Below are 26327 nucleotides of genomic sequence, written 5' to 3' on the forward strand. Positions count from 1 at the left end.
CTCTCACAAACTGTAAGGAAGCCAAGTCTATAATGTGGTATAGAAGCAGTATTGTTTAATGTGTTCTTCCTCACTATGTACCCCTCTTACCCTTATCATTCCCTTACTCCCGTCCCCCCTTCTTTTTACTTTCTGTACCCCATAATCCTTGAAAAAATAATAAAATACTATTGAAGTTAAAGACAGGTGTGATATGTGTGCTGGATATAAAGGCTTATAGCTATTTGCAAACATTTACATTTGTGATATTAAACAATTACCAAATTCAAGTATTTCATATCTACTTCAATTATTAGATGGGTTTTGGGTGCTAGTTCTGTTTCAAGAAAGAAAACTGTATTACAAATTAGACAACATTATAAATATAAATAAGTTTCAAAACCAAAAGGTAGTTATTGACACAGACAACTATGATCTGCAGAAATTCAGTTTATTGAATAAATTGATAATGACTAAGACATTGCAATGTCCAGCAGACACCCCAGGAGGACCAGTTTATCTGTATTTGGAAACCAGGGTAGAGGACACTGCAGAGAGGAACTTGTCCCAGGCAGATTGGGCAACAGCGTTAAATTCCTTAGGGAAGTGGACAGCCAGAGTAACCTGGATAGCATGAGACAGCAGCTACAAGAAAAAACAATTGATATTTGTAATCACAGTATTTACAAACAGATATGAACAATGTATTTTAACTGAGAATCATTTATTTGTACATGATTGTAACTATAGCTCTAGTAAGCTGTGGACAAATGATATATAATGTGTAACTTAAAAAATAGTTCTGCATCTCTAATTTTATTTTATTAGTTCTATATCAATTAGTAGTAAAGTAAAAAGGTTAAATTACTTACCCTGAAGTTGCCAGGGTCAACTCTGAGCTTTTGGGCATGAAGGTCACTGAGGGAAGACAGAGCATGGGCAAGGTCATCCAAATGATGGGCAGCATTTCCAATGGCTCTCACAACCTTTCCTCCGTGGTTGTGGAGATCTTTGGAGTCATGGCTCAGATCAAAATGGCTGAAGTAGGTTTTGGTCTGAGGGAAGCCCAGGAACAGTCTGTATGGAATTAAAATATATGATTAATAAATAAATGACTGAGGTGTTAAAACAGTGTCATTCAATTGTGCTGCTATTTGATAAAATTACCTTTTATTGTTATCTAAATCTAAAATGTTATGAACAATATTTTGGATGATGTTTCAATCACATTTATTGTAATAAAGTATACTTAGTGCAAATCTTAGATCTACAGATGTGTGTCTACTATGGTGAAAGGTCTGAAGAAATACTTAAGTATAAATGACACAAATCGCAACAGTCAGATTTTCTTTAGTTTGTTCTGTTGACAATGAATAAGTCTATGTATTATATATCCAATTATAAAACTCATTAGGTAGGGAAAGAATTCCGGCTCACATGTTATTCTTGATATCCCATATTATGGGGACAAGTAGCATCAAATGTGCAAATAAAATTAGCAGTGATAATTGAGTATTACAAAAAGATAAAGGGCAATTGAATAACAAATCTATTGAATAGAGAATATGTAAATAATTAGGAGGATATTTTAGTATTACCTTTCCAAAGCCTCTGCTCCAATATCATCAGCATGGCCGTCCACCTTGTCCCAAATGGCGGCGATGGCTGCCTTTTCTGCATCAGAGAAATGCATGGTTGAATCAGGTTTAGTACAGATGACTTGGACAGCACAACTTTCTTGCACTTTTAAAGAGAAATTAATTTAAAATAACCTGACCTAGATATATTTCTATTGGCTACCATGTCCGTCACACCCATATTCTTATCTGTAAAACCAAATAATGTTGTCAGGGTCTATACTGTCTGATATAGTAATATATCTCTTTATCTCAACATACAGTAACCACAATATGCAGAGTATAGCACATGACATACTTTGACAATAGAATTTCTAGCCTGACAACAACACACTGTATGTTAGCTCATGTGTAAAGCAGGGTTGGTCTTAAATAAATACAATTTATTTACAGTTCTAGGTTTACATTTGAATTATCTGTGCTCTTTGTTTTTAGCATTTGCAAACTATAACATTCAAAAAATGGTTTCATAAATACATTGAAAAAGATTTTTCACAAATAGCACAAATTATTTTCACACAATATTATTTAAAAATGTAATTGTTCACCTTCTGAAAAATTGATCTGTCCAAATATGCTGTCTTAATGTAAGTTTGGTACCAAACAATTTGCACACAATAGCTTTAATTAAAAGAAAAGGGTGCAAATTGCTGTTTCTGAAAAAATGGACTCTATATATTAGCAGTAAATACAATGAACAGCTTGCATATCGACTTTATGGTGCAGTGTCTGCTGCTGTACTGTATATGTGTACTTTTCCTCATAAGCTTTCAACAAAGTAAGATTACTTTTAGTTATTCAATTAAAAAAAAACACCTCTTGTAAAACAGACTACTAGTCAAGGATTACACACTGTCTATATTTTATGTTAGGATGTAAGCTAGTTCAGGGCCATCTCTTCCATTGGGCACAATGGACAGGTGCCCGGGGGCCCTACGGGCTAGGGGGCCCCGTCAGAGGCAGCGCTAAAAAAAAATCCTGGAAAAGAAAGAAGAAAATACTTGCCTTGCGGTCAGCTGGCGTTCCGACTCCCTCACTGGTCTCTTCCTCTGTGCGGCGCTCGCAGTGCATGTCGCCCGACATCCATTGCGGAGCGCAGCATGGAGAAGTCCCCTGCTGCCTGCTGATTAAAGTTGTTTTCGTGCTGCAGTGACTTGGAAAAAGAGTGAAGAGGATCGCATTGGAGAATAAGGTAAGTTAAGAGTTTTTTGTTTTTTTTAATTATTTCAAGTGACGCTGACGGCTGACCAGTATGTGTGTGTGTGTGTAAAAAAAAGTGATATATAGATATATATATATATATATATATATATATATATATATATATATACATACAAGTTAACCCGTGCATGATACTCATGCATTCTAGTCAAATCAAGCTACTTAAGGTGTTAAAAAGGTTCTTGTCAGGCATTTGGGCCATAGCCCAGGCCTCAACCACCAACCACTCCCCACTGTCACCCCCGGCAACCACCAACCACTCCCAACTGTCACTTCTCCTTCAAGAAATATATATATATATTTTTTAAATCTTTATAAACACTTTTAAATATTAACAAATTAAATTAACAAATTAAAAACATCTTAGTATACCAAATTTCAGCCCTTTCTGAATTTTTTTTTCCACACACACTAAGAATTTAGTAGGTCAGTGTATAACTCCGCCCAGCAGGGGGCGCTGCAGCTTGATTTTATTTTTTCCACACACAGACAGACTAACACACGCCACTAGACTTTTATATATTAGATATATATATATATTTATTTATTTTTTACGTGTATATATATATACAAGTTAACCCGTGCATGATACTCATGCATTCTAGTCAAATCAAGCTACTTAAGGTCTTAAAAAGGTTCTTGTCATGCATTTGGACCTAGCCCAGGCCTCCTCAGGGGAAGATCGTTAGTTCCCGACGCAAGCGGCCTTTTTAATGTGTGTTCATGAGGTAAAATTACCTCACGAAAATGAGTTTGACCCCTCAACTCATAAATTTAGCCTTTACTATCCCTCCCACGGGGAGAAGGGGGGATGATGGAAGTTAACTGACTTGACTATTCTAATTTTTTTGTCAAATATTGTCAGTATACCAAATTTCAGGTCAATTGGATGAGCCCTTTCTGAGAAAATAGTTTTTTACACACACACACACACACACACACACACACACACACACACTAACGCACGCCTCTACACATGTGTTCATGAGGTAAAATTACCTCACGAAAATGAGTTTGAGCCCTACCAAATTTCAGCCCTTTTTGAATTTTTTTTTCCACACACACTAAGAATTTAGTAGGTCAGTGTATAACTCTGCCCAGCAGGTGGCGCTGCAACTTGGTTTTGTTTTTTCCACACACACAGACAGACAGACGCCACTAAGCATTTATATATTAGATAGGGGCCCCGGTGCACTGCTTTGCCTGAGGGCCCATAATGTTGTTAAGAGGGCCCTGAGCTTGTTTCCACTATTGTATGCTGATCATAGTCATTTTCTATTGCATTTTTCCCAACAGACATAAACATTTTCATATATATTCTTTGGGTGTTGGTGTATAGCATAGAAGTATGTATATTGAGGGACTCGCACTAGGTTGAACACAAATTGCTTTTTTGGCTTATAATATGCTTATTTACTTTCTGAATCTAGTGACTTGTGCGCATGCTCAGATGAAGTGGGTTGGGTACTAAATATCGATACTGATAACATTGACACTACTTACCCCGACACCGTGATGATGAAATCGGCATTCCCGACATGTTCATCTCCCCGACTGTTGAAAAACTGACTTAGAAGAAATTTCACAGATCGAATGGCCGGCTCACAGAAATGACGTCAGTTGTAAAAACGACACTTTAGTTGGTGCTGTTAATGGCGCAATGCAAGTATGCGGCGGCTGGACAGTGCTTTTACTAATCTTTCTGTCACTCACTGGACTGTGAGTGCTACTTCTAAGGTAGCTAGGAACCGTATCCATCCATTATAATAAGGTACTGCGCATGTGCAGTCCCTTTTAACCTTCAGTTCTGTTCCTTTAACTTAATTGGCTGATCAGGCAACACTCCCTATATTAAGCACCTGTGGTCAATACCACGTTGCCTGATCTTGGAGTCTCATTCCTCATGAGTCTCTAAAGGTGTTCCAGTGCCTGCTCGTGTGTTCAGCTGATGCTGATTCCTGTTTGCCGTTTGTGGTTTCCAGACCACTTCTATTCCTCGCGTTCCTAGTGTCTTCAGCAGCTGATTCCTATCCGCTGCCTCCGTATATCTACAGTTACAGATTACTGCTAACTCTCCTGTGTTTCATCGTGACTCCAGCAGCTGATTCCTATCCGCTGCCTCCATATATCTACAGTTACAGATTACTGCTAACTCTCCTGTGTTTCATCGTGACTCCAGCAGCTGATTCCTATCCGCTGCCTCCGTGTATCTACAGTTACAGATTGCTTCAAACTCTCCTGTGTTACATCGCTACTGTTCCAGCTGATTCCTGTTAGCTACTTCAGCGTGTCTACAGAGTCCTGCTCGTCTCAGCGCTCCAGTCTGCATTCTACCTGCCGTCAGCTGACCCGCTGCCTACTGCTTCTACAGTGTGTCCATTTGTGTCAACTTGCCTGTTAGCATCGAGTCTACGCTCCTCGGCTTCCAGCTCTGCTACATCGCTTCAACTCTCCCGTGGTCTCCTGCTGTTCAATTCGATATACTACTGCTTCCTGAGTATTTGTCGTCCTTGCTGGCCTACCTACAGTGCGCTGCACCTACCTGCCGCTTCCATTCTGCAAGGACTTCTCATCTCGTCTGTTCCCTGCCGCTCAGGTATCCCTGCAGCTATCTCTAACAGCCTGCTCATCTGAACCACGGTATGCATACTTCTCATTGACTGTGCTGGTGTATTGCATATCCATCTGGACTGAGTTGTTCTCCTCCGGAGTTTCCATCCTCTGAGACTATTGCTATTATTGACTGTGTTTCCTTTTGCTGGACTATTCTAGTGACTTTGTTTATCTGTGCAGTGCTGTTCATTCATTATTATTATTGTGTGCAGTTCAACGTGGGATCAAGTTCAGTGTACCCAGGTAGACTCTGCATTGCATTTATCTCCTCGTGTCCTTCCTCACATATATATTCAGTGGTACAACTTGCTAGAGGCAAACCACTGATTCCTGTTTCCCTGTGTCACCAGTTGCATATATCCTCTCACATAAGCAGTGGTACAACTTGCTACACGCAAACCACTGACTTCCCCGTTACCTTCACCTGGATTCCATTCCTTCACTACAGACAGCGGTACAACTTGCTATACGCAGACCACTGACTTCCACATCCTTATTACTCCTGGACATTCTTCTCACTATAGCAGTGGTACAACTTGCCGTGCGCAGACCACTGACTACCCTCACGTGTCCTTGTCCATCCAGATCCTCGTGTTCAGTTACCTATTGTTTACCAGTGCTGCTAGTCATAGACTTTCTGAGCATTCTCTAACCATCTGCTGTTTCCAGTTCCATTATCACCCTGCCATCAGAGTATCATATACCAACTCAACTGCTCTGATAAGACCATCAGCGGGTGATACTGGGTAAAGACTCCTAGTGCCCGTGACACTTTCTACATTGTCCAGCAGCCGCCTACTTGCATTGCGCCATTAACAGCAACAACAAAACGTAATTTCTGTGCGCCGGCCACTCGATGTGTGGAATTTCTTATAAGTCAGCTTTTTCAACAGTCGGGAAGATTAACATGTCGGTAATGTCACTTTCGTCATCACTGTGTCAAGGTAAGTAGTCTCGGTGTAAAGTATGTCGGAGAAAGTGACTACCACCAAATGAAGTGAAGGTTCAATGGTATGTACTCTATGGGGTATATTTACTAAACTGCAGGTTTGAAAAACTGGAGATGTTTTCTATAGCAACCAATCAGATTCTAGCTGCTATTTTGCAGAATGTACTAAATCATCATCATCATCATCAACATCATTTATTTATATAGCTCCACTAATTCCGCAGCGCTGTACTGGGAACCCATTCACATCAGTCCCTGCCCCCTGGAGCTTACAGTCTAAATTCCCTAATATAGACACACACTCACACAGACAGACAGAGAGGGAGACAGACAGACAGAGAGAGACTAGTGTCAATTTTGATAGCAGCCAATTAACCTACCTGTATGTTTTTGGAGTGTGGGAGGAAACCGGAGCACCCGGAAGAAACCCACGCAAACACAGGGAGAACATACAAACTCCACACAGATAAGACCATGGTTGGGAATCGAACTCATGACCCCAGTGCTGTGAGGCAGAAGTGATAACCACTAGGCCACTGTGCTAAATAAATGAAAGCTAGAATCTGATTGGTTTCTATAGGCAACATCTCCACTTTTTCAAACCCACAGTTTAGTAAATATACCGCTATGACTCTATGGGAAATTCAATTAACCGAGATGTTCCTAAGAACATTGCGGCTACACACTTTTACCGTTGCTATGGTAAAAATCTCTGCTCAGCTTTCCTCGCACCTCGCTGTTGTAGACTATAGATTGTACTGAAAAAAATAATAATTTATAGGAACAATATTAAGTAGCAAAACTGTATGTCAGTGGTGGGGTGATGCAGTGATCTCCACACTTGAGAAATTACAAAACTGCAAGGCACGCTGGCGGCTGTACGTCACATGGCCAGCACCATGACAACACTGGCAGCTGCACGTCACATGGCCAGCACCATGACAACACTGGCAGCTGCACGTCATATGGCCAACACCATGACAACGCTGGCAGCTGCATGTCACTTGGCCAACACCATGACAACGCTGGCAGCTGCATTTCACATGGCCAGCACCATGACAATGCATTCCTGATACATGGGGCTTCAGACACGATTGAATGCTGGCAGTATGTTTGAATTCTTCTGGGTCACAAATGATTTCATTTACAGTAATAAAAGTTGCGGGCCCCCTGACATGGGTCCCCCATGTTCCTTCAAGGCCCTGGTTACTGTATACTAACTACATTTCAGCTCTGTTTCAACCATATTAGCACTGTCAGTCAGTAGTGCAGATCTGACAGTGCAGTGTGCAGACTCGATTGGTGAATCACACTAGGTGGAATTTTATACCTGCGCGTTTACTTACATATATTTTATATATGTATTTATATATGTATATTCTATCTCTCTCGCTCGCTCTCTCTCTCTCTCTCTCTCTCTCTTCTTGTTTTTCCTTGAAAAAGCCCTTTGGTGAAATGCGTCAGTTTCTCTTGGTACTGTTATTTCAAAATGACCCCTTAGATACACCAGTAACCAATAAGTCTGAATATGTGACAATTTTATCCCATGTGCAATGTGAGATCAATATCAATAAAAAGCATGTGTGCAAGGGGATATGAAGCTTTAAGTACAATAAGGCAAGGAATTAAGGTGAGGGGGAACAAACATATAGGCAAACACTGCAACCGGAATAAATGTCCTCTCATAACCATCACAAATAATTAAACAGAAAAATTTCAATTAGAGATGGGCGGACTCGATTCCCCGAGATCCGAATCCTACTGAATTTAGCCTATCCGAGTATCTCCCGCCCATTCGGAATCTAAATCAAGGCAAAACGTCATTGTGACGTATTCGTATTTCGGAGCTCGGTTCTCGCGAGATTTGACTAAATTGTTCTGGCTGTCAAAAAAAAAGTCATCTTTGTCAGCAATATCTATCTAATACATTATTTTGCACTACAATTGATTTGGGGTGTGCAATACTCTGCAGAGTTTTATAAATACTTTTCTGACTGTCAAAAAAGTCATCTTTGTCAGCAATGTCTATCTAATACATTATTTGCACTGCAAGTGATTTGGGGTGTGGAATACTCCGCAGTGTTTTATGACTACTTTTCTGGCTGTCAAAAAAGTCATCTTTGTCAGCAATATCTATCTAATACAATATTTTGCACTACAAGTGATTTGGGCTCATTAAAATGGATTCAAAGCAGTCCACATATGAGCAGAATCCGCAACTAGGTTTTGTCCCCAGTCCTGATGGTAGTGTTCCCAGTACATCATCTGGAAAAGGCAATGTAAAAGTACATAGGGGTATATTTACTAAACGGCGAGTTTGAAAAAAGTGGAGATGTTGCCTATAGCAACCAATCAGATTCAAGCTGTCATTTACTTAGTGCATTCTACAAAATGAAAGCTAGAATCTGATTGGTTGCTATAGGCAACATCGCCACTTCTTCAAACCCGCAGTTTAGTAAATCTAGCCCATTGTCTTTTTAAATCTGGGGAAAAAACACACACCAAAAAGAAATTTACTGTGTTGAAGCGAAAAAGAAGTGTAACTGAGGAAAAGTTATCTGCCGATAAAAAAAAAATTGCCAACATGCCATTCTACACGCAGTGGCAAAGAAAGAATGAGGCCTTCGCCTTTCTCTATTAGTGTCAGATCCAAAAATGTTACCGAGCCTTCTTCTTGTACAGTCACTCGTCGTGACCAAGCAAGACCAAGTAATTTGCAGTCTAAAAGTGGTGCACAACTACTGTTACGGGTGAAAGCCGAGCTGCAAGAAAACAGTAAGGCATTACAGGATAATGTATGCTCTGAATCAGAAATGACAACAATCCCTGTGGAGAGTCCATCCACCAGTGGTATGTCTAATCGTGAGTATTCTGATAATGTACCCATAAAGAAGGGTCCTTTCAGCAGTTCTGCTGATGTGTGCCTGAACAGCCCGAGTGTAGCCGGTGATACACCAATTGAGGATGCCACTTTGGGATTAGAAGAATATGAGGGGGAGATTTGTGTAGGCGACGAGGGCGCTAATAATGATGTTGATGAGGATGAGGTTGTTTGTGTAAGTCCTGCACCAGTGGCAACAGTTCTGGCACGTGGCAAGAAAAAGGCCATTGTCATGCCTGGCCATAAAACAAAAAAATCCACTTCTTATGTGTGGAATTATTTCTACCCAAATCCAGACAACAACTGTATAGCCATTTGTAGTGTATGTCAAGCCACAGTCAGTCGAGGGAGGGACCTTAACCATCTTGGAAACTTGTCTATGTTACGCCATTTAACGAGAGTTCATGGCAAAGTGTTGGGAAAAGCTGAAAGTTCTTCCAAAAAAATTACAAGCACTCCATCATCAGCTAGGAACCTCCGGTCACCGACATCCCGTTGGCTACAAAATACACCCACCACACCATCCTCATCAATATCCTCAGTGGCGCTCGGAGTTAGCCCTGCATCCCACTTATTAAGGCTGGATGACTCCTGCACTATGATTGATTACTCTGAAGAAAGCGTTAGTCCCATTGCTGCTGCTGTTGCTGCTGCTGGGGGTGAATTGTCAGCCCAGAGGCTGGCCAAGAAAATGAGCAGTCCTACATTTCAGTAAATATGACAGCTGTCACCCAGTCGCCAAGCGAATCACAGACGCCATGGCCGTCATGTTAGTGTTAGATCTGTGTCCAATATCCACAATAAACGCAGCTGGTTTTTCACAGTTAATTGAGGTTTTGTGTCCGCGTTACAGAATTCCATCGCGACACCATTTTTCCCGTAAAGCTATTCCACAACTATACCAAAAGTGTGTGCAAAAGTAGAGATTGCGCTTGAAAATGCCATTCTGCCCACTGTACACTTAACCACAGATATGTGGACAAGTGGAAGTGGGCAAACCAAAGACTATATGAACGTGACAGCCCACGGGGTTGGTCATTCACCTTTACCAGCAGGAACAGCAGCAGCATGTACACCACTACGTAACATTTGTCACAGGCAGGCCACTCTTTGTATCACCGGCTTCACTAACAGGCATACAGCTGACAATTTCTTACGCAATCTAAGAGATGTGATTGATACATGGCTTATACCACTTGGACTCTCCCCAGGATATGTCATTTCTGATAACGCCAACAATATAGTGCGAGCATTACAGCTGGGTGATTTCCAGCACATTCCCTGTTTTACTCACACATCAACTTGGTGGTGCAGAGCTTCCTACGAAATAACCGTGAGGTGCAGGAGATGCTTTCGGTGGCCCGTAAAATTTCAGGCCATTTCAGGCATTCTGCCACAGCATGTAGGAGATTGCAGCAGCTCCAAGAGCAGTTTAACTTGCCCTGCCACCAACTTAAGCAAGAGTTGGTAACTAGGGGGAATTCCACCCTGTACATGCTTCAGAGGATGGAGGAACAGCGCAATGCCATCCAAGCGTATTGCACAAGCCATGATATTGGAAAAGGAGGGGGGATGTATTTCAGTCTTGCACAGTGGGGAATCCTTTTAGTGCTGTGCAAGGTGCTGAAACCATTTGAAGTTGTGACGTGTGAAGTGAGTGCAGATTCTGCTAGTTTGAGCCAAGTCATTCATTTAATTAGACTATTGGAAAAGCAGCTTGAGAAACTGAAGGAGGAGATGAAAGCAAGCAATTCCGCAAAGTATGTTGGCCTTGTCGATCAAGTACTTAATTCGCTTCACAATGATCCTCGAGTTATTAAGATCTTGAACTCGGATCAGTACGTTTTGGCCACTGTGCTTGATCCAAGGTTTAAGACGTACATTGAGTCTTTACTTGTAAATGAGCGAGATGTGAACTTTTGCAAGGAGCTATTGCTCAGCAAGTTGGCCGCTGAACTGGGCCTCGGCTTGACGACGTGTTCTCCTTCACTTTCTCAAGCAGCTGCTGCTCGTACAAAAATTAAATTTCCCAAAAAGAAGCAGGGAAGATGCAGGGGGCAAACCAGAACAATTTAACATCTGGGCTGGTTTGAAGGATTTTTCAAAAAAACGTGTGACCTTGCCCATAACTCCATCCAAAACGAGTATAAAAATGCAAAGGATGGTGGAGGATTACTTTCAAGAGGTAGTTGATATGGAAATGTCAGACAGTCCCTTTCCTTACTGGGAGGAAAAGCAGGCCATTTCGAAACCCATGTACAAACTTGCTTCGCAATACCTAAGCTGCCCACCCTCCAGTGTGTACTCTGAACGAGTGTTCAGCAAAGCCGGGAACTTAGTCAGGGATCGCCGTAGAAGGTTACTTCCCAAAAATGTGGAGAAAATGATGTTTATAAAAATGAACTACATCTTCCATGAGGAAGGCCTTCACCATCCAAGGCATCCAAGCACTGACTGTTCTCTAATGGCGGATTCAAGCTGCGATGAATTGATAGTCTGTGATGATGAAATACACACTGATGAGGGTGAGGATGAAGCTCCAGATGATGACAATAACATCTTTTTAAAACTTTCTATTTAAGTCTAGGGTGCAATCTACCCCCAAAGAGGAAAGGGAAATGGGGCATTTCTATATCACGTACCGTCTTAAAAGGCTGCTGTTTTGGCAATTTCTCATTATGGGTAGGGTGTCATACACAGACTGACCCCAAACTTCCTTTGTCCATTTCAATTAATATTGTACAGTCTATAATGGCTGATTTTATTTGTATTTTCTACAAGTAGAGACAGAAACCAAACTGCCGTTGTCCATTTCTTTACATATTTAACTATAAGTGTAGGGTGTAATATATACCCAAAGACGATGGCTGCATTGCCAATATGCCTTGATGGAGAGGAAGACAATCTGGTTTGTGTGTAGAATAAATGAAGGCCTACCTACCAGGAATTAAACTGTTTTTTTGATCATTTATTTGCTTTACAATTACATTACTTATCCAAGAAACAGGTGGAGCACTAAATTTGGTTATTTTAGGCCCAAAAACATTGATTTTCCAACAAAATAGCAAAACAAAACCAAACAAAACCAAAACACGCAATGGCAGTTTTGCGAAACCAAAACCAAAATACTACGGTAATCCAGATCCAAAACCAAAACACGGGGGTCAGTGAGCATCTCTAGTTTCAAGTGAGATGAGCAGCTGCAGAGTGAGCTCTGACCATCATAAAGCACAGTGATTCAGTAGTGTGAAGATAACAGAGAGTACTTTGTCTCTGAGACTTTCAGTTATCAAACCTTCTAAAATGTAAAAGTAGAGGTGTTGCCCACAGCAACCAATCAGATTTCACCTATCATTTTCTAGAATGTACTAGATAAAATATAGCTAGAATTTGATGGTTGCTATGTTCAACACCTTCAGTTCTACTCCTTTTTTAGAAGGTTTCATAAATCTACACCTTAGTACAGGGAAGACACCTAAGAGTTAGGCTGGGTACACACTAAAGAAAATTTCTCAATTTCTCTCAACATTGTTAATGATTTTACCAAGAACTGAAAGTCCTGATCAGCATGCCAATGCATGCATACACACTACACACGGTTTACAAGATTTACCTTAAGATCTGTGCTCTTAATCTGTCATAATCATCAGCTGAAAGGATAGTAACCCTGTAAACTGTATGGAGATCTGCCTACACTGCTGGTCGTGTATACACAGTGCAGATTTGGAACAACATCGTTCCATCATTTATAGAGATTTTTAGTCTCTTTATAAAATCAAATGAAACGATATGATGTGCTTTGGTACGATAAAACATAATCGTGGGAGAGTAAACACTAATTTCGGACCTAACAGTCGTTTGTCGTGTGATTGGCACAATAATTGGATGAAAAATCTTTAGTGTGTATCCAGCCTTAAAGATGCAGGGGTAAATGTATGAACCTCCGATTTCTGCAAGTCGCCGGAAATCGGTGACTTTGCATTGAAAATTTAAAGCGGCAATGGCTTTTAAAGGCAAACTTGCCTTTACAAGCCATCATCGCTTTAAATTTTACCTGCAAAGTAGCCGATTACCGGCGACTTGCAGAAATCGGAGGTTTATACATTTACCCCACAGTGTAACAACAGAGTGCAATTCACCACTTATAAGTTCAGAGCCAGGAAAAGTATATAGTCTAAATAAATATTGTATCAAATTATCCAAACTCCCAGACATCTGTAACACTATATCTGTGCAATTTCAAGCATATGCTGGTTGACATTAATCAGTTCTAAAACAAAGAAAATGATTAGGGAATCTGAATCTCTGAGAAAAATATTATACGTAGCATATTCACAAAGAAAATACATTATGTGCATATAAAGGGGACAATCCCAATATATCCTCTTGGATTGTTATAAATCATACAACTGTGTGGAAAGAATTGCATATGAGCTGCACAATCAGCTCAGATCATCATAAAGGGCGGTAACTTAACAGTGTACATGCTCGCACGCAGGGGGGTTTCTGATTCAATGGAAACCCCTCCCTCGGCGGCTCTCCACGGACGGCAGATGGGCGGTCATAGCATGTATTACCAGGCACATTATTCTACAGCACCGCGGATGCTTCTCCCACAGCGTCGCGGCTGCTGTATATTCCCGAAATGGAGCTGTTGCGCATGCGCAGCCGCAGCAGCTCCTCTCAGGCATATCAAGACTCTGTAACGTCGCTGACTCTGCTGCTGAACGATGATAAGTACCAGTGAACTGGGAATTCAACAAGTTATATATAATACATATATTATAGATATATTCATGTGTTATGTAGAACTATTAATATGTGCATAAGAATATAATAAAAAGCCACAGGGAATAAATCAAACAGTGCATTCAGCATGCATCTTGTGTTTTTTATTGACTTGTTGACTCTATTGCAAAAAATCAAGTTATACAACAAAGTGTAAATAGTGATGGGAAGATGGAGGTTGGAAAGGATGAGAAAGATGAGCCAGTGGAGGAGGTTTTTAAAGTTAAATGTTAATCTTGCTGGTAAAAGGCAGCGAGGCAGCTCAATCAGTTTCTCACTGCCTACTGTGCTACAGAGAAATGTTTGGACTTTTGTGAAATCTCTTAGCTGCTATAAACACCATCTACCGCAGGAGAAGGTACTGAGTCACAATGTGTATATTTATATATATTGTGGCAAAGAGGATTATTTGTCACACCTTTTCTGCATAGGGAAAGGCCAAATCCCAGAGAGTTTGCAGGTACAGGCTGCAGACAGGATTAAATTACCACTTCCCCAGAGCACACAGACTCACAGATTAAAGACATAGGTGTTATTGGTGTGGTGTGTGTGTGTGTGTGTGTGTGTGTGTGTGTGTGTGTGTGTGTGTGTGTATAAAAGAATTGTGGGATCTGGTGGGCGGGCTTCCGATGTTGACAAGGAGCTGGACAATAGTGAGGGGTATGTGGACATAGTTAACTTGTTAGGAAGCCATGGATTCTTTATGTTTATGATGTGCTGTTTTATGCTGCAAATAAAGCAGCTACTGGTTAAGAAGCCTGGAGCAAGGAATCTTATTGGGTGATTTTTACAAAGTGGTGTTAGAAGTGGGATTTGAAAAAGGACAGTCAAAATCACAGCTGTCCACCCAGTGTAACGACCTGCCTCCTGGACTTTATTATTTGTATTTCTTTTTATGTTTTGCAGCAGTACCTCTATTCACCAGAGAAGCTGATATTGTGACTTACTTGTTTGTATCAGGGGTTAACCTGCCCTGTAATTATTCCTTGCACCTGGGTGTGTACCTTCTTAAACCTGTCTCTCCCAGCAGTCATTGCTGGTTATTGTTGTCACATCCTGATGTTACACTCTGTGGTCACTTCCTCCTGTTGTGCTCCTGGATTTATGCTGCCTGAGATCTATCTCAACATATATTCTTCTGACCTGTTTCATCTGTGAACCTGACACTTACCTGTGCATTTCCCTGTACTTGCTGCCTGGAATCTTTCCTCACCTCCCATTTACCTGCAACTGCTGTATATCTGGTAATTTCTGCAAGCTTATTATAACATCTTCTGTTCATACTTTCTAGCAATAAACATTGTATGTTTTTTCACCTTATCCATGGTTACTTAGCTGTATTCCTACATTGATTTGTGACAGTATAACCAGCCCAAAAAACAGCTTAGGAGTCCGGTGAAAGTTTTTTTTATTCTGGGATCTTTTTGTTCTGCAATCAATTTTTCATTTATTTTTGGAACATGTCTGCTTTACCAGCTTTTGAATTGCCACAGCTACAGGCATTACAAATGGACATAATCCTGCTACACTCAGGGCCATCTTAACAACATTATGGGCCCCTGGGCAAAGCAGTGCACCGGGGCCCCTAGATATAGATATAGATATATAGATGTATACAGATACAGATATAGATATAGATATAGATATATATAGATAGAGATAGATAGATGTACTTGCTCAGTGACCCTTGTAGGTTTTTTTTGCAGGTTGTTTTCTTTAGCAGGATTATTTATTCACATTAAGAGCCGTGCCTATGGGGCCCCCAGGCAGCTGCCCATCGTGCCCAATGGAAAAGATGGCCCTGGCTACGCTCCCAGCTGGCTGAATTTTCTACCTTGCTTATGGACCCACTCAAGAGGCTGTCAGACTCTGTCTCTTCTAATGCAGAAGCAGGTGATTTATCTCCACCAACCCTCTCTGCTGTGGAATCTGTGCAAGCAGCACCTCGTAATTGTGCTCCTACAAATTTGCCATTTACTAAGAACTATGGCTTAACTAATTCCCGGTTCACAGGTGGTCCACGACCCCATCTCTCCGAAGAGGAGTGGCGGCGCAGAATAACAAACAAATTGTGTCTGTACTGTGCCAGCAATGAGCACTTCTTACAGGACTGTCCTATCCGTAGACCACGTCAGCCTACTGATCCATCCCCTGTTGCTTCCTCTCTGCATTCCAAAATTCTTTATGCTCCACCATTTCTGTTCTCGGGGATGAGACCCAATCTGCTAACTCCAGCCGCCTGTCCTGAGGGGCCAGCTCCAGCCGCCTGTCCTGAGGCGCCAGCTCCAGCTGCCTGTCCTGAGGCGCCAGCTCCCCCTGTCTCCTGTTTCGAGGTCCCAGCCTCTGTCTCCTGTTGCGAGGTCCCAGCCTCTGTCTCCTGTTGCGAGGTCCCAGCCTCTGTCTCCTGTTGCGAGGTCCAAGCTTCTGTCTCCTGTTGCGAGGTCCCAGCCTCTGCCTCTTACTCCGAGGTGCCATCATCTGCCTCTTGCTCTGAGGTGCCATCATCTGCCACTGTGTCCGGTCCTGAGTCTCCTGCTACTGTGTCCGGTCCTGAGTCTCCTGCCACTGTGTCCGGTCCTGAGTCTCCTGCTACTGTGTCCGGTCCTGAGTCTCCTGCCACTGTGTCCGGTCCTGAGTCTCCTGCCACTGTGTCTGGTCCTGAGTCTCCTGCTACTGTGTTCGGTCCTGAGTCTCCTGCCACTGTGTCCGGTCCTGAGTCTCCTGCTACTGTGTCCGGTCCTGAGTCACCTGCCACTGTGTCCGGTCCTGAGTCTCCTGCCACTGTGTCCGGTCCTGAGTCTCCTGCCGCAGCCTCTGCACCCGAGTGTCCTGACGCAGCCTCTGCCCCGAGTCTCCTGCCGCAGCCTATGCACCCGAGTTTCCTGACGCAGCCTTCAGTTCCGAGTCTCCTGCTGCAGTCTCCAGTTCCGAGTCTTCAGCCACTGTCTCCAGTTCCGAGTCTTCAGCCGCTGTCTCTGTTCCTGAGCTACAGTCTGCTCCAGTGGGGGCGCCACCCTTGAAGCCTGCTTCAGAGGGGGCGCTACCCTTAAAGCCTGCTCCAGAAAAGTTTCCAGTCCATGCGGTTCAGCCCGAGTTGCCTGTCCATGCGGTTCAGCTCGAGTTGCTTGTCCATGCGGTTCAGCCCAAGTTGCCTGTCCATGCGGTTAAGCCCGAGTTGCCACTCTATGAGGTTCAGCCCGAGTTACCACTTGGTGCTGTCTGCTTTGAGGCTTCTCACAGTGCTGTCTGCTCTGTGGCTTCTCACAGTGCTGTCTGCCCCGAGGCTTTTCACAGTGCTGTCTGCCCCGAGGCTTCTCACAGTGCTGTCTGCCCGAGGCTTCTCACAGTGCTGTCTGCCCCGAGGCTTCTCACAGTGCTGTCCCTGCCAAGCCTGCCGCCCAGTCCGGGCCTGCTGCCAAGCCTGCCGCCCGGTCCGGGCCTGCTGCCAAGCCTGCCACCCTGTCCGGGCCTGCTGCCAAGCCTGCCGCCCAGTCCGGGCCTGCTACCAAGCCTGCCGCCCAGTCCAGGCCTGCTGTCAAGCCTGCCGCCCAGTCCGCTCATGCTGTCAAGTCTGCCGCCCAGTCCAGGGCCTGCTGCCAAGTCCGAACCATCCGATGCCGAGGGAGCCAAGTCTGAACTACCACCTACCTTCAATGGGGACATACAGCAATTTAATGCTCTGATTAAATTTTTTATATCCTATTTTCCATCAGTACCTGACCCTCTAGATAACCAATGGAAGCAAGTATATTACCTTTTATCAAACTTTACAGGAAAAGCTCTGGAATGGGCCACCCCCTTTATTGAGACCAGAGATCCCATCCTTTCTGATTTACAACTTTTTTGTGAGGCAGTGTTCAAAGAATTTGCTCCAGCACTTGTCAGTTGTACTGCCTGCATGTCTTCTGTGCCAACTACGTTGTCTCCAGTTGCCCAACCCTTGAGGCTACCTGCATGTTCTTTTCAGTTTGAGCAATCCTGTGTAACTAAAAAGAAAGCAAAGAAAAAGAAAGGGAAAAAGAAGAGAGGTGAGACTTCGGGATTCCTGCATTCCTTGGACATGGTTCCCGTACCTTCTCTGTCCATGGATGAGGATTTCTCCACTACAAGCCCAATAGTGGACTATGACTCGGACACTTTGTTATGTGCGTATTGTCGCTAACCAATAACGATTGTCGAACCTCGATTTGTGTTTCCAAAGCACAAAGATTTATTCGCAATAAGTGGAATAATATGCTCAAGCGAAGTAATAGTAAATACAGCCGTTACTTATCGCAGGCGCTCTGGATCCAGTGCAGTCATTCAATCCTGAAGTCTGGGGACAAGATGTCTGCACTCTGGATCACAAGCTGCTGCTTATATACACAATCAAATACAGTAATACAATGAAGATGGTATAGCTTGCATCTATTGGTCCGGGTCTCAGGAATGTTCAAGGGGTCGTCAATCATTGGCTGGTTCATCCTAAGGAATCCAAAGGAGGGGTCATCTCTGCAGGGGGTATGCTCTGCTCTTCCCGCCTGGATTCCTTAGTCTTAAGTAGTTCATAATTCCCTATCATTCATAACTTGCCTATGCACTCTGCGATTCCCTCGCAGAGTGAACCAAACAGTAGGATATGTAACAAGGTTCATTATGATACCACTCATGAGGTTATTCCTTTAACCCGTTCCGTGTATTTCACTAATATGCATGTAACTCTGATATAACATATAAATACTAATATATTTCGACATAACTGACTATGTGTTGCAACTAACATTAATGTGTACTATTTTATAAGTATGCGTGTTTGTGCGAATGTATGGTAAAAGACCAATTACTGTTGCTGCCACGTGCAGTGGATGCGTACGCCCTTTCACGCCGTAGCGTGCCCTTGTACGTCATAGCGTACCGTACGCATCTTTTCAAACAAAGACAACCAAGTTTGCTAGACTTTAATTAAAATGACTTTATCCAATTTGCTGACTTCGACAGTTCCACCCTTTGATAGTGTAATAAACTATCACCCAATCACCGTTTCAAGTTCAGGATTATACAATACTTCTTCACAGACCATGATCTCAGTATCTGGTACCACTCTTTCAGTCTCTTTCTCAGTGTTACTCCCATGAGACCGTTTTCCACACTTCAACACAGTAGGAACACATTTGACAACTAAACCAATTGCTAAGATGACACCCAGTATAAGGAGAAGGAGCTTACCTACACTCGCAATCATTTCCTGTACCCACTCCCCCAGACCGGAGAACCATTTTGCTGGGTTCAACCATGAGAACCAACCCGCCACCTTTTCCCCGACCTCATATAACGAAGAATTATGGCTCTTTCGAAATTCCCATTTCAGCTGCAAAATTTCATCCATCTTCCGGTCTATAACCTCTTTAGGGTCATCAGTATTATTAGTAATGTACGTGCAACATTTGACACCGAACTGGGTGGCCAGTGTCACACAGTACCCACCAGTAATAGAGGTGAGATAATTTAGTACCAGTCTATGTTGCACCAACTCCTTTTTGTACGCTTGTAGCTCCCTTCCAGTATACCTGAAAGTGTCATCATACATCTCGGTGATATTATCTATTAATTTAGCTAGGTCTTGGATATATTTAAAGTTTAATGTTCCCCGAGCGGTCCTGGTGAGATCTAGAGCAACCATAACTTGGAAACCAGCAGTTTCACTAATCAATTTTGTAGCTATGGGTTCCTCACCAGGAATCATATTTCTCTTGCCACGGTGTTCATACTGTGTGTGTATGTATGGTGGTGATGTAGTCTTGTGAATATCTATCATTTCTTCATGAGTAATAGTCATGATTTCAGGAACCAGTTTAGCTAAGAAACACAAGCCTTTGGAACTCGGAGTCACCCAGGAATAAGCTTTTCTTCCACAAACAAAGTACACATCCTCAGGGAGAACATAAGGGACGGTATGCCCATGAATTATGTCACACAGAGTTTTGATAAAACTACCCATGCCTAGTGTCTCCATCTGCTCTAGACATGTGTCGGCATTAATGACATTTTCACATTTTTCTGTAGAGACTTTTCCAATGGATACCTTCTTATGTTTGGTTATACGCCCTAACTTGTGACTTCCATCAATATTCCTGCCTCGTAGTGACCTTGTGAGTCTCTCTCTAAAATGAATGTGGCGAGCCATTGTCTGATCTGATAGGTCAGCCTCCCAATTCTCCAGGCGCTTTGCGTGAGATATGTTTAGGCACAGCAAAGATCTGCCTATGGAGTATTGTCGAAGCGTCAGACTAGGGGACCTAGTGTTATTGTACCTCCCTTCTATGGGCCTCCCACCCCTTAATTCGAGTACTTCAGATATGTTTAGAGGGAATGGCACTAGTCCTATGTTATGCTGCCCTTGAGGCACATGAGAGCACACCCAACACTCGGTTTGGTTTAGCACCTTACCCACCAGGGAGTGATATTCCTCCAAAGGATGCCCGCCTATATTCAGAGTACTGGGGGACTGGCATCGTTGGATGCATCTCTCTTCAACTAGGGAGTTGCAGAACTTGCAGATACAATACTCATCAGACAATAGCCCCTCACACTGCCTCCGAGTTCCTGAGCTAGCAGACCTTTTCATAACCCCTGGACCAAGTTTGATAATGGGCTGCTCAGGATATCCTATTAACTTTTCTTCGGCCTTCATTTCATCCGTATCACTCCCAGAACTCTCCTCCGTCCTCCATCCTCCTTCACAAAAATAGAATGTCCTAGAAAAAGTAAAAACAAGGAAAATCCTAGAACAAAAGAAAAACAAAAACCGCCACTCCATCGCTGGAAAGGTAGTTCTGAGGCAAGGTCTCTCGTTCAGGTGTCTCAACTGCAGGCTTTAGGTCTCCCGGAACAGGCTCACGAGTGACAGCTCTATGTCGTCGGTCTGAGTCTTGTCTTGCACTTTCTCCGGATTATGGACTCTCCTGCAGTGGGTGGAATGGACCCAAGTGTCTCTCTCTGCAACCTTCAGTGATGTAGTACTGGTCAGCAGCACTTGGTACGGGCCTTCCCAACGGTCTGTTAAACAACCTGAACGTAAGAAATTGCGGATCATAACATAGTCTCCAGGTTCAACATCATGACAGTTCATCTCTGGCATACCAGGTGACAGCATTTTTAGTTTTTGTTGTTGTTGTTTCAGCTGTCTACTCATTCTTATAAGATATTGTACAGTCACTTCATTATTACACTTTAAGTGGTCTTGTGGACTCACGATCAAATGAGGTTGTCGTCCGAACAGTATCTCAAAGGGGGGCAGATTAAGAGGAGGTCTAGGAGTGGTTCGAATGCTGTGGAGGACCAACGGCAAAGCCTCAGGCCATGCCAACCCAGTTTCAGCCATTATCTTACCTAGTTTGTTCTTGATAGTACCGTTTACTCTCTTCACCTTACCACTGGCTTGTGGTCGGTAAGGGGTGTGAAGTCTGCTACTGATTCCCATGAGTTTACACATATTTTGGAAGATATCACCAGTAAAATGGGTACCCCTATCACTTTCAATGATTCTAGGGATACCGAACCTACACACAAAGTCTTGTACAATTTTCTTTGCAGTGAACACAGCAGTATTAGTGGCTGCCGGATATGCTTCTACCCAACCGGAAAACACATCAATACACACTAACACATACTTTAGATTCCTGCACGGTGGTAATTGGATATAGTCAATTTGTATTACCTGAAAAGGTCCGTCTGTAGGAGGGATGTGGGATGGCTCAGTTGGAATAGTTTTCCCAACATTTTTCCTCAAACAAGTAAGACATGACATTGCTTTCTTACCATCTTGTGAGGAAAATCCGGGAGCACACCAGTATGCTCTCACCAGTTTGCACATACCTTCTTTACCCAGGTGAGTCAGGCCGTGTGCTGCTTATGTTCGGGGAGCTACAGGCTTACCTTGTCCATCCCTCCAGAGTCCTGAGGACTCTTGACCACATCCCTTCGCCTTCCAGACTGCCTTCTCCTGCAGGGAACACAAATCTTGCATTTCAATTAATTTCTGCGTGTCTAATGTCTGAAAAACCATCATAGTCTCGGTCGATACAGTCATAGGTTGCCCTGCTGCCCATTTAGCAGCTTCGTCTGCCCTGTTGTTGCCCAATGACACTGGGTCTTCTTCAAAGGTATGGGCTTTGCACTTTATGACGGCTACTGTTCTGGGTAACTGTATCGCTGTCAGAAGTCCTTTTATGTGTTGTGAGTGTGCTACTGGTGTACCTGCTGCTGTCGTAAAGTTTCTAAGACGCCAAAGGGCCCCAAAATCGTGCACTACCCCGAAGGCGTACCTAGAGTCAGTATATATATTGGCTGATTTACCCTCTGCCAATTCACACGCTCTTCTTAGTGCTACTAGTTCCGCCACCTGGGCTGAGTGAGGTGGACCAAGGGGTTCAGCTTCTACCACATCCTGATCGTCTACAACAGCGTAACCAGTACATAGCTCTCCTGTCTCTGTCTGTCTATGGCAACTTCCGTCTGTATAAAACGTAAAATCTGCTTTTTCTAAGGGGGTGTCACGTATGTCGGGCCTTGCAGTAAAGGTCTGATTCAGGTGTTCCATACAGTCATGCGTGTCAGTATTCTTGCCTAACTCATCATCAACCAGGGTCTCCTCACCTCCCACCCTTTGTGTCTCTTGAGACACATACGGAAGGTATGTAGCTGGATTTAAGGTGTTACTTCGTTTGATGGTGATGTTTGAGGGTGCCATCAGGGCTAGTTCCCATTTTGTGAATCTAGCTGAAGAAACATGTCTGGTTTGGGCTGAATTTAACAGAGCTGATACAGCATGGGGTGTATAGATGGTTTAATTATGACCTAATACTACATCTTCGCTCTTCCTTACTAAAATGGCCGTTGCTGCTACACTTCTGAGACATGTTGGGAGTGACCTTACCACATTGTCTAATTGTGCACTGTAGTATGCTACCGGTCTGCTAGCGTCACCATGTTTCTGTGCGAGGACACCTGCTGCACAGCCATCAGCTTCTGTACAAAATAGCTCAAAAGGCTTTTCATAATCAGGTATTCCCAATGCAGGTGCTCTTGTCAGACTATCTTTAAGGTTAAAGAATGCTTGCTCTGACTCTTCTGTGTGTACAACATGCTCTGGTTTTGAGGAAGAGACTAGATCCTGCAATGGTATTGCCAGAATAGAAAAACCTGGGATCCAGGACCTACAGTATCCACACATCCCCAAGAAAGTACGAATCTGCTTCTGGCTCTGCGGCAGGGTCATGTGTTGTATGGCCTCAATTCTGTCGGTTGTCAGGTGTCTTAGCCCTTTAGTGAGGCAGTGTCCTAAGTATTTGACCTTAGTCTGACATGGCTGTAATTTATCCTTTGCCACCTTGTGCCCTGTTTGTGAAAGATGAAGCAACAACAATTTAGTATCATGTAAACATGACATAAAAGAATCGGAGCACAACAACAAATCGTCCACATATTGAATTAGAACAGACCCATTGTGGGGTTGAAAGGATTGCAAACAGTCATGTAAGGCTTGGGAGAAAATACTGGGGCTGTCAATGAACCCCTGGGGTAGTCTGGTCCATGGGTATTGCACTCCCCTGTAGGAGAATGCAAAAAGGTATTGGCAGTCAGGGTGAAGAGGGACTGAAAAGAAAGCAGAACATAGATCAATGACAGTAAAATGACTGGCAGACGGTGGAATCTGCATGAGGATGACAGCTGGATTCGGCACTACGGGGAATTGGCTCTCAACAACTTTGTTAATTCCCCTTAAGTCCTGGACTAATCTATAGCCCCTCCCCCCACTCTTCTTCACAGTGAAGATGGGACTATTTGCTGTACTGGCTGTACGAATTAAAATCCCTTGTTGTAACAGCCTCTCAATAACAGGATATACCCCTAGTTCCACCTCCGGTTTTAATGGATACTGTGAGATTTTTGGAGCTATCCTACCACTTTTTAGATTGACCATGACAGGGGCTACGTTTGCCATCAGTCCAGTGTCCTGTCCATCTCTGGTCCATAGGGAACCTGGTATTTCCAGCAACATCCCCTTTACTTGAGATGGACTTTGTTCTATAACAGGAGAGTGTAACATTAACCTTTGAGGGGTGTCCAATATATCCTGTACCTCATGTGCGACCTTCTCCGGCGTATCTAAGAACACACCATCAGAAGTACAGTATATGACACATCCCATTTTACATAACAAGTCTCTCCCTAGCAAGTTAGTAGGAGCAGCTGCAGCCAAGAGAAACGAATGCTTAGTATGCAGAGGCCCGATAGTAACTTCGACGGGTTTAGTTAGAGGATAATGTAACACTTTTCCCGTTACCCCCATAGCTGGAATAGTTTTACTGGTCACCTGTAGGTTGAAAGGAGAGGTTATCACAGATCGGGCTGCCCCTGTATCTACAAGAAAAGTTTGTTTCCTACCAGCTATGTCAACTATCATTGTTGGTTCTTCACTCTGACTCTCAGTTAACCTCACTGGCTGTAGACCACAGGTATGACCTGACCCCTACCGCTGACTATTGATTTCCCGCGCAGCATTTGCTGCCGTAATATGCGCAGGTAGATGTGAGTCTTCTAGTCTATTTGAATCCCTCCTTGGAGGATATCTATGTGACCCACCTTTCTGGGTATTGAGTCTTTCCTTTTTACACTCTCTAGCGTAATGTCCTTCCTCGTTACAGTTGAAACACCTGATCACTTTAGGTTTCCTGTTATATGGGTTGTATGCTGGTGGTCGTGTATGCACCCCTTCTAGAGCCTGTATACTTACCGTCATTAACCTATCACTTTTCTCTTCCCTTTTTCTAAAAAGGTTCTTGTCATGCTCCACAGCAGACTCCCTAAGAGAGTCTACCGTGACGCATCTCCAATTAGGTAATGTGGTTTGTACTCTCGTCTTTAAATTTTCTCTAAGGCCATCCATCAGTACTCCTACAGCTACCTCTCTGTGATGTGGGTCCTCACTTATGTTGGATATCCCAGTAAATCGTGCGATCGCTGTTATAGCTCTAGCAAAGTAATCTGAGGCAGTTTCACTATCCTTTTGTTTAATGGTGAAAATCTTACTCCAATTTACTACTACTGGAAAACAGATGGCTAAGTGTTTGACAATTTGTTCTATATTCCGTTGGTTAATATTATCAGTCAAGGTGTCATCTTCCTCCAACAAACAATCTTCAATAAATTTTTGTATGTTAGTATTGGGAGGAAGACACGCCCTCAACACTACCCGCCAATCCTTACTGGTTGGTTCGTGAGCATTTCCTAAGTCTTTAACAAATTTCTGACATTTAGCTAACTCTTTTCTAGGATCTGGGAATTCAGTCATAATGGAACGTAATTCTGATCTAGTCCAGGGACAATGCATTGTAACATTTCTTAAAGGAACTACACCATCCTTATACGGTTTCCCATTGGGAACTGATATTGTGCGGACCGGGAACGCACCCTCTGGTACACTTACTTCAGGAGACACTACAGGATTTACTGGTCCTAGATTTAGATTGCTTTGACTCCTAGTGATCACGCTACTCTCACCTATCTTAGCCATTTTCTCATACTTGCGCTGAGACTCTTGTACACTAACGGCATGGGCAATGGCCGAAATCACAGTGGGTTCATCTTCACTTTCAGATACACTTGATTTAAACTGGTTTAAAACAGGATACAACTTAGCAATTTTTCTATTTTCAGTTTTAACAACGGCTGTACTTACCCCTCCCGCCACATAAGGTGGCGGGGGCGCGCTTGCGCTGAGTTCGCCATGCTTCGCAATGGTTACATCTGCCTTGCGCGCGCTTTTTGTCACGCCTACTTCCGGTTTGCATTCGCTGCTCTGCCACGTGTTCCTTTCCATTTGCCACAATTTTAAACAATCATTATGTTTATTCCTCACTTTCGTTGAGGTAATCAACCATACTTTATCTTTTACGGTATTTAGTACCTCTGCATTAAAACTTCCTATTGTTGGGAAAGGCCTATCACAAGTTTTGGTCATCTTGACCCACGTGTCACAATACACAGTTGCGTATGCACCATATTTCTTACACATGAGAAACTTCGCTGAACCAATAGGGCCTTCCTTAGGCAGTACACTGACCATCTCTAGCGTATGCTTAGCACCCATGTTGAACAATATACCTTCTACCCGGAACACAGACACACCGCAATGCTCTGTTCCTTCCGGCCAAATGTGAAACACAGACACACCGCAATGCTCTGTTCTTTCCACCTAATAATTTCAACTCTGTTGCTA

At 43.2% G+C, this 26327-nt stretch overlaps 1 protein-coding gene across 1 annotated transcript; it reads right to left on the bottom strand.

The window, feature by feature from the left end:
• Nucleotides 1-416: 416 nt before the first annotated feature.
• LOC142098706 (hemoglobin subunit alpha-5-like) lies at nt 417-1683 on the bottom strand. Its single transcript, XM_075181523.1, has 3 exons — nt 1578-1683; nt 852-1056; nt 417-624 (listed from the first exon to the last, which is right to left on the bottom strand). The coding sequence occupies exons 1-3, from the start codon at nt 1670-1672 to the stop codon at nt 496-498; spliced, it is 429 nt and encodes a 142-aa protein (XP_075037624.1). The 5' UTR covers nt 1673-1683; the 3' UTR covers nt 417-495.
• Between the last annotated feature and the right edge of the window lie 24644 nt (nt 1684-26327).

Source organism: Mixophyes fleayi, chromosome 7, assembly GCF_038048845.1.
Source record: "Mixophyes fleayi isolate aMixFle1 chromosome 7, aMixFle1.hap1, whole genome shotgun sequence".
NCBI classification, from domain to species: Eukaryota; Metazoa; Chordata; class Amphibia; order Anura; family Limnodynastidae; genus Mixophyes; species Mixophyes fleayi.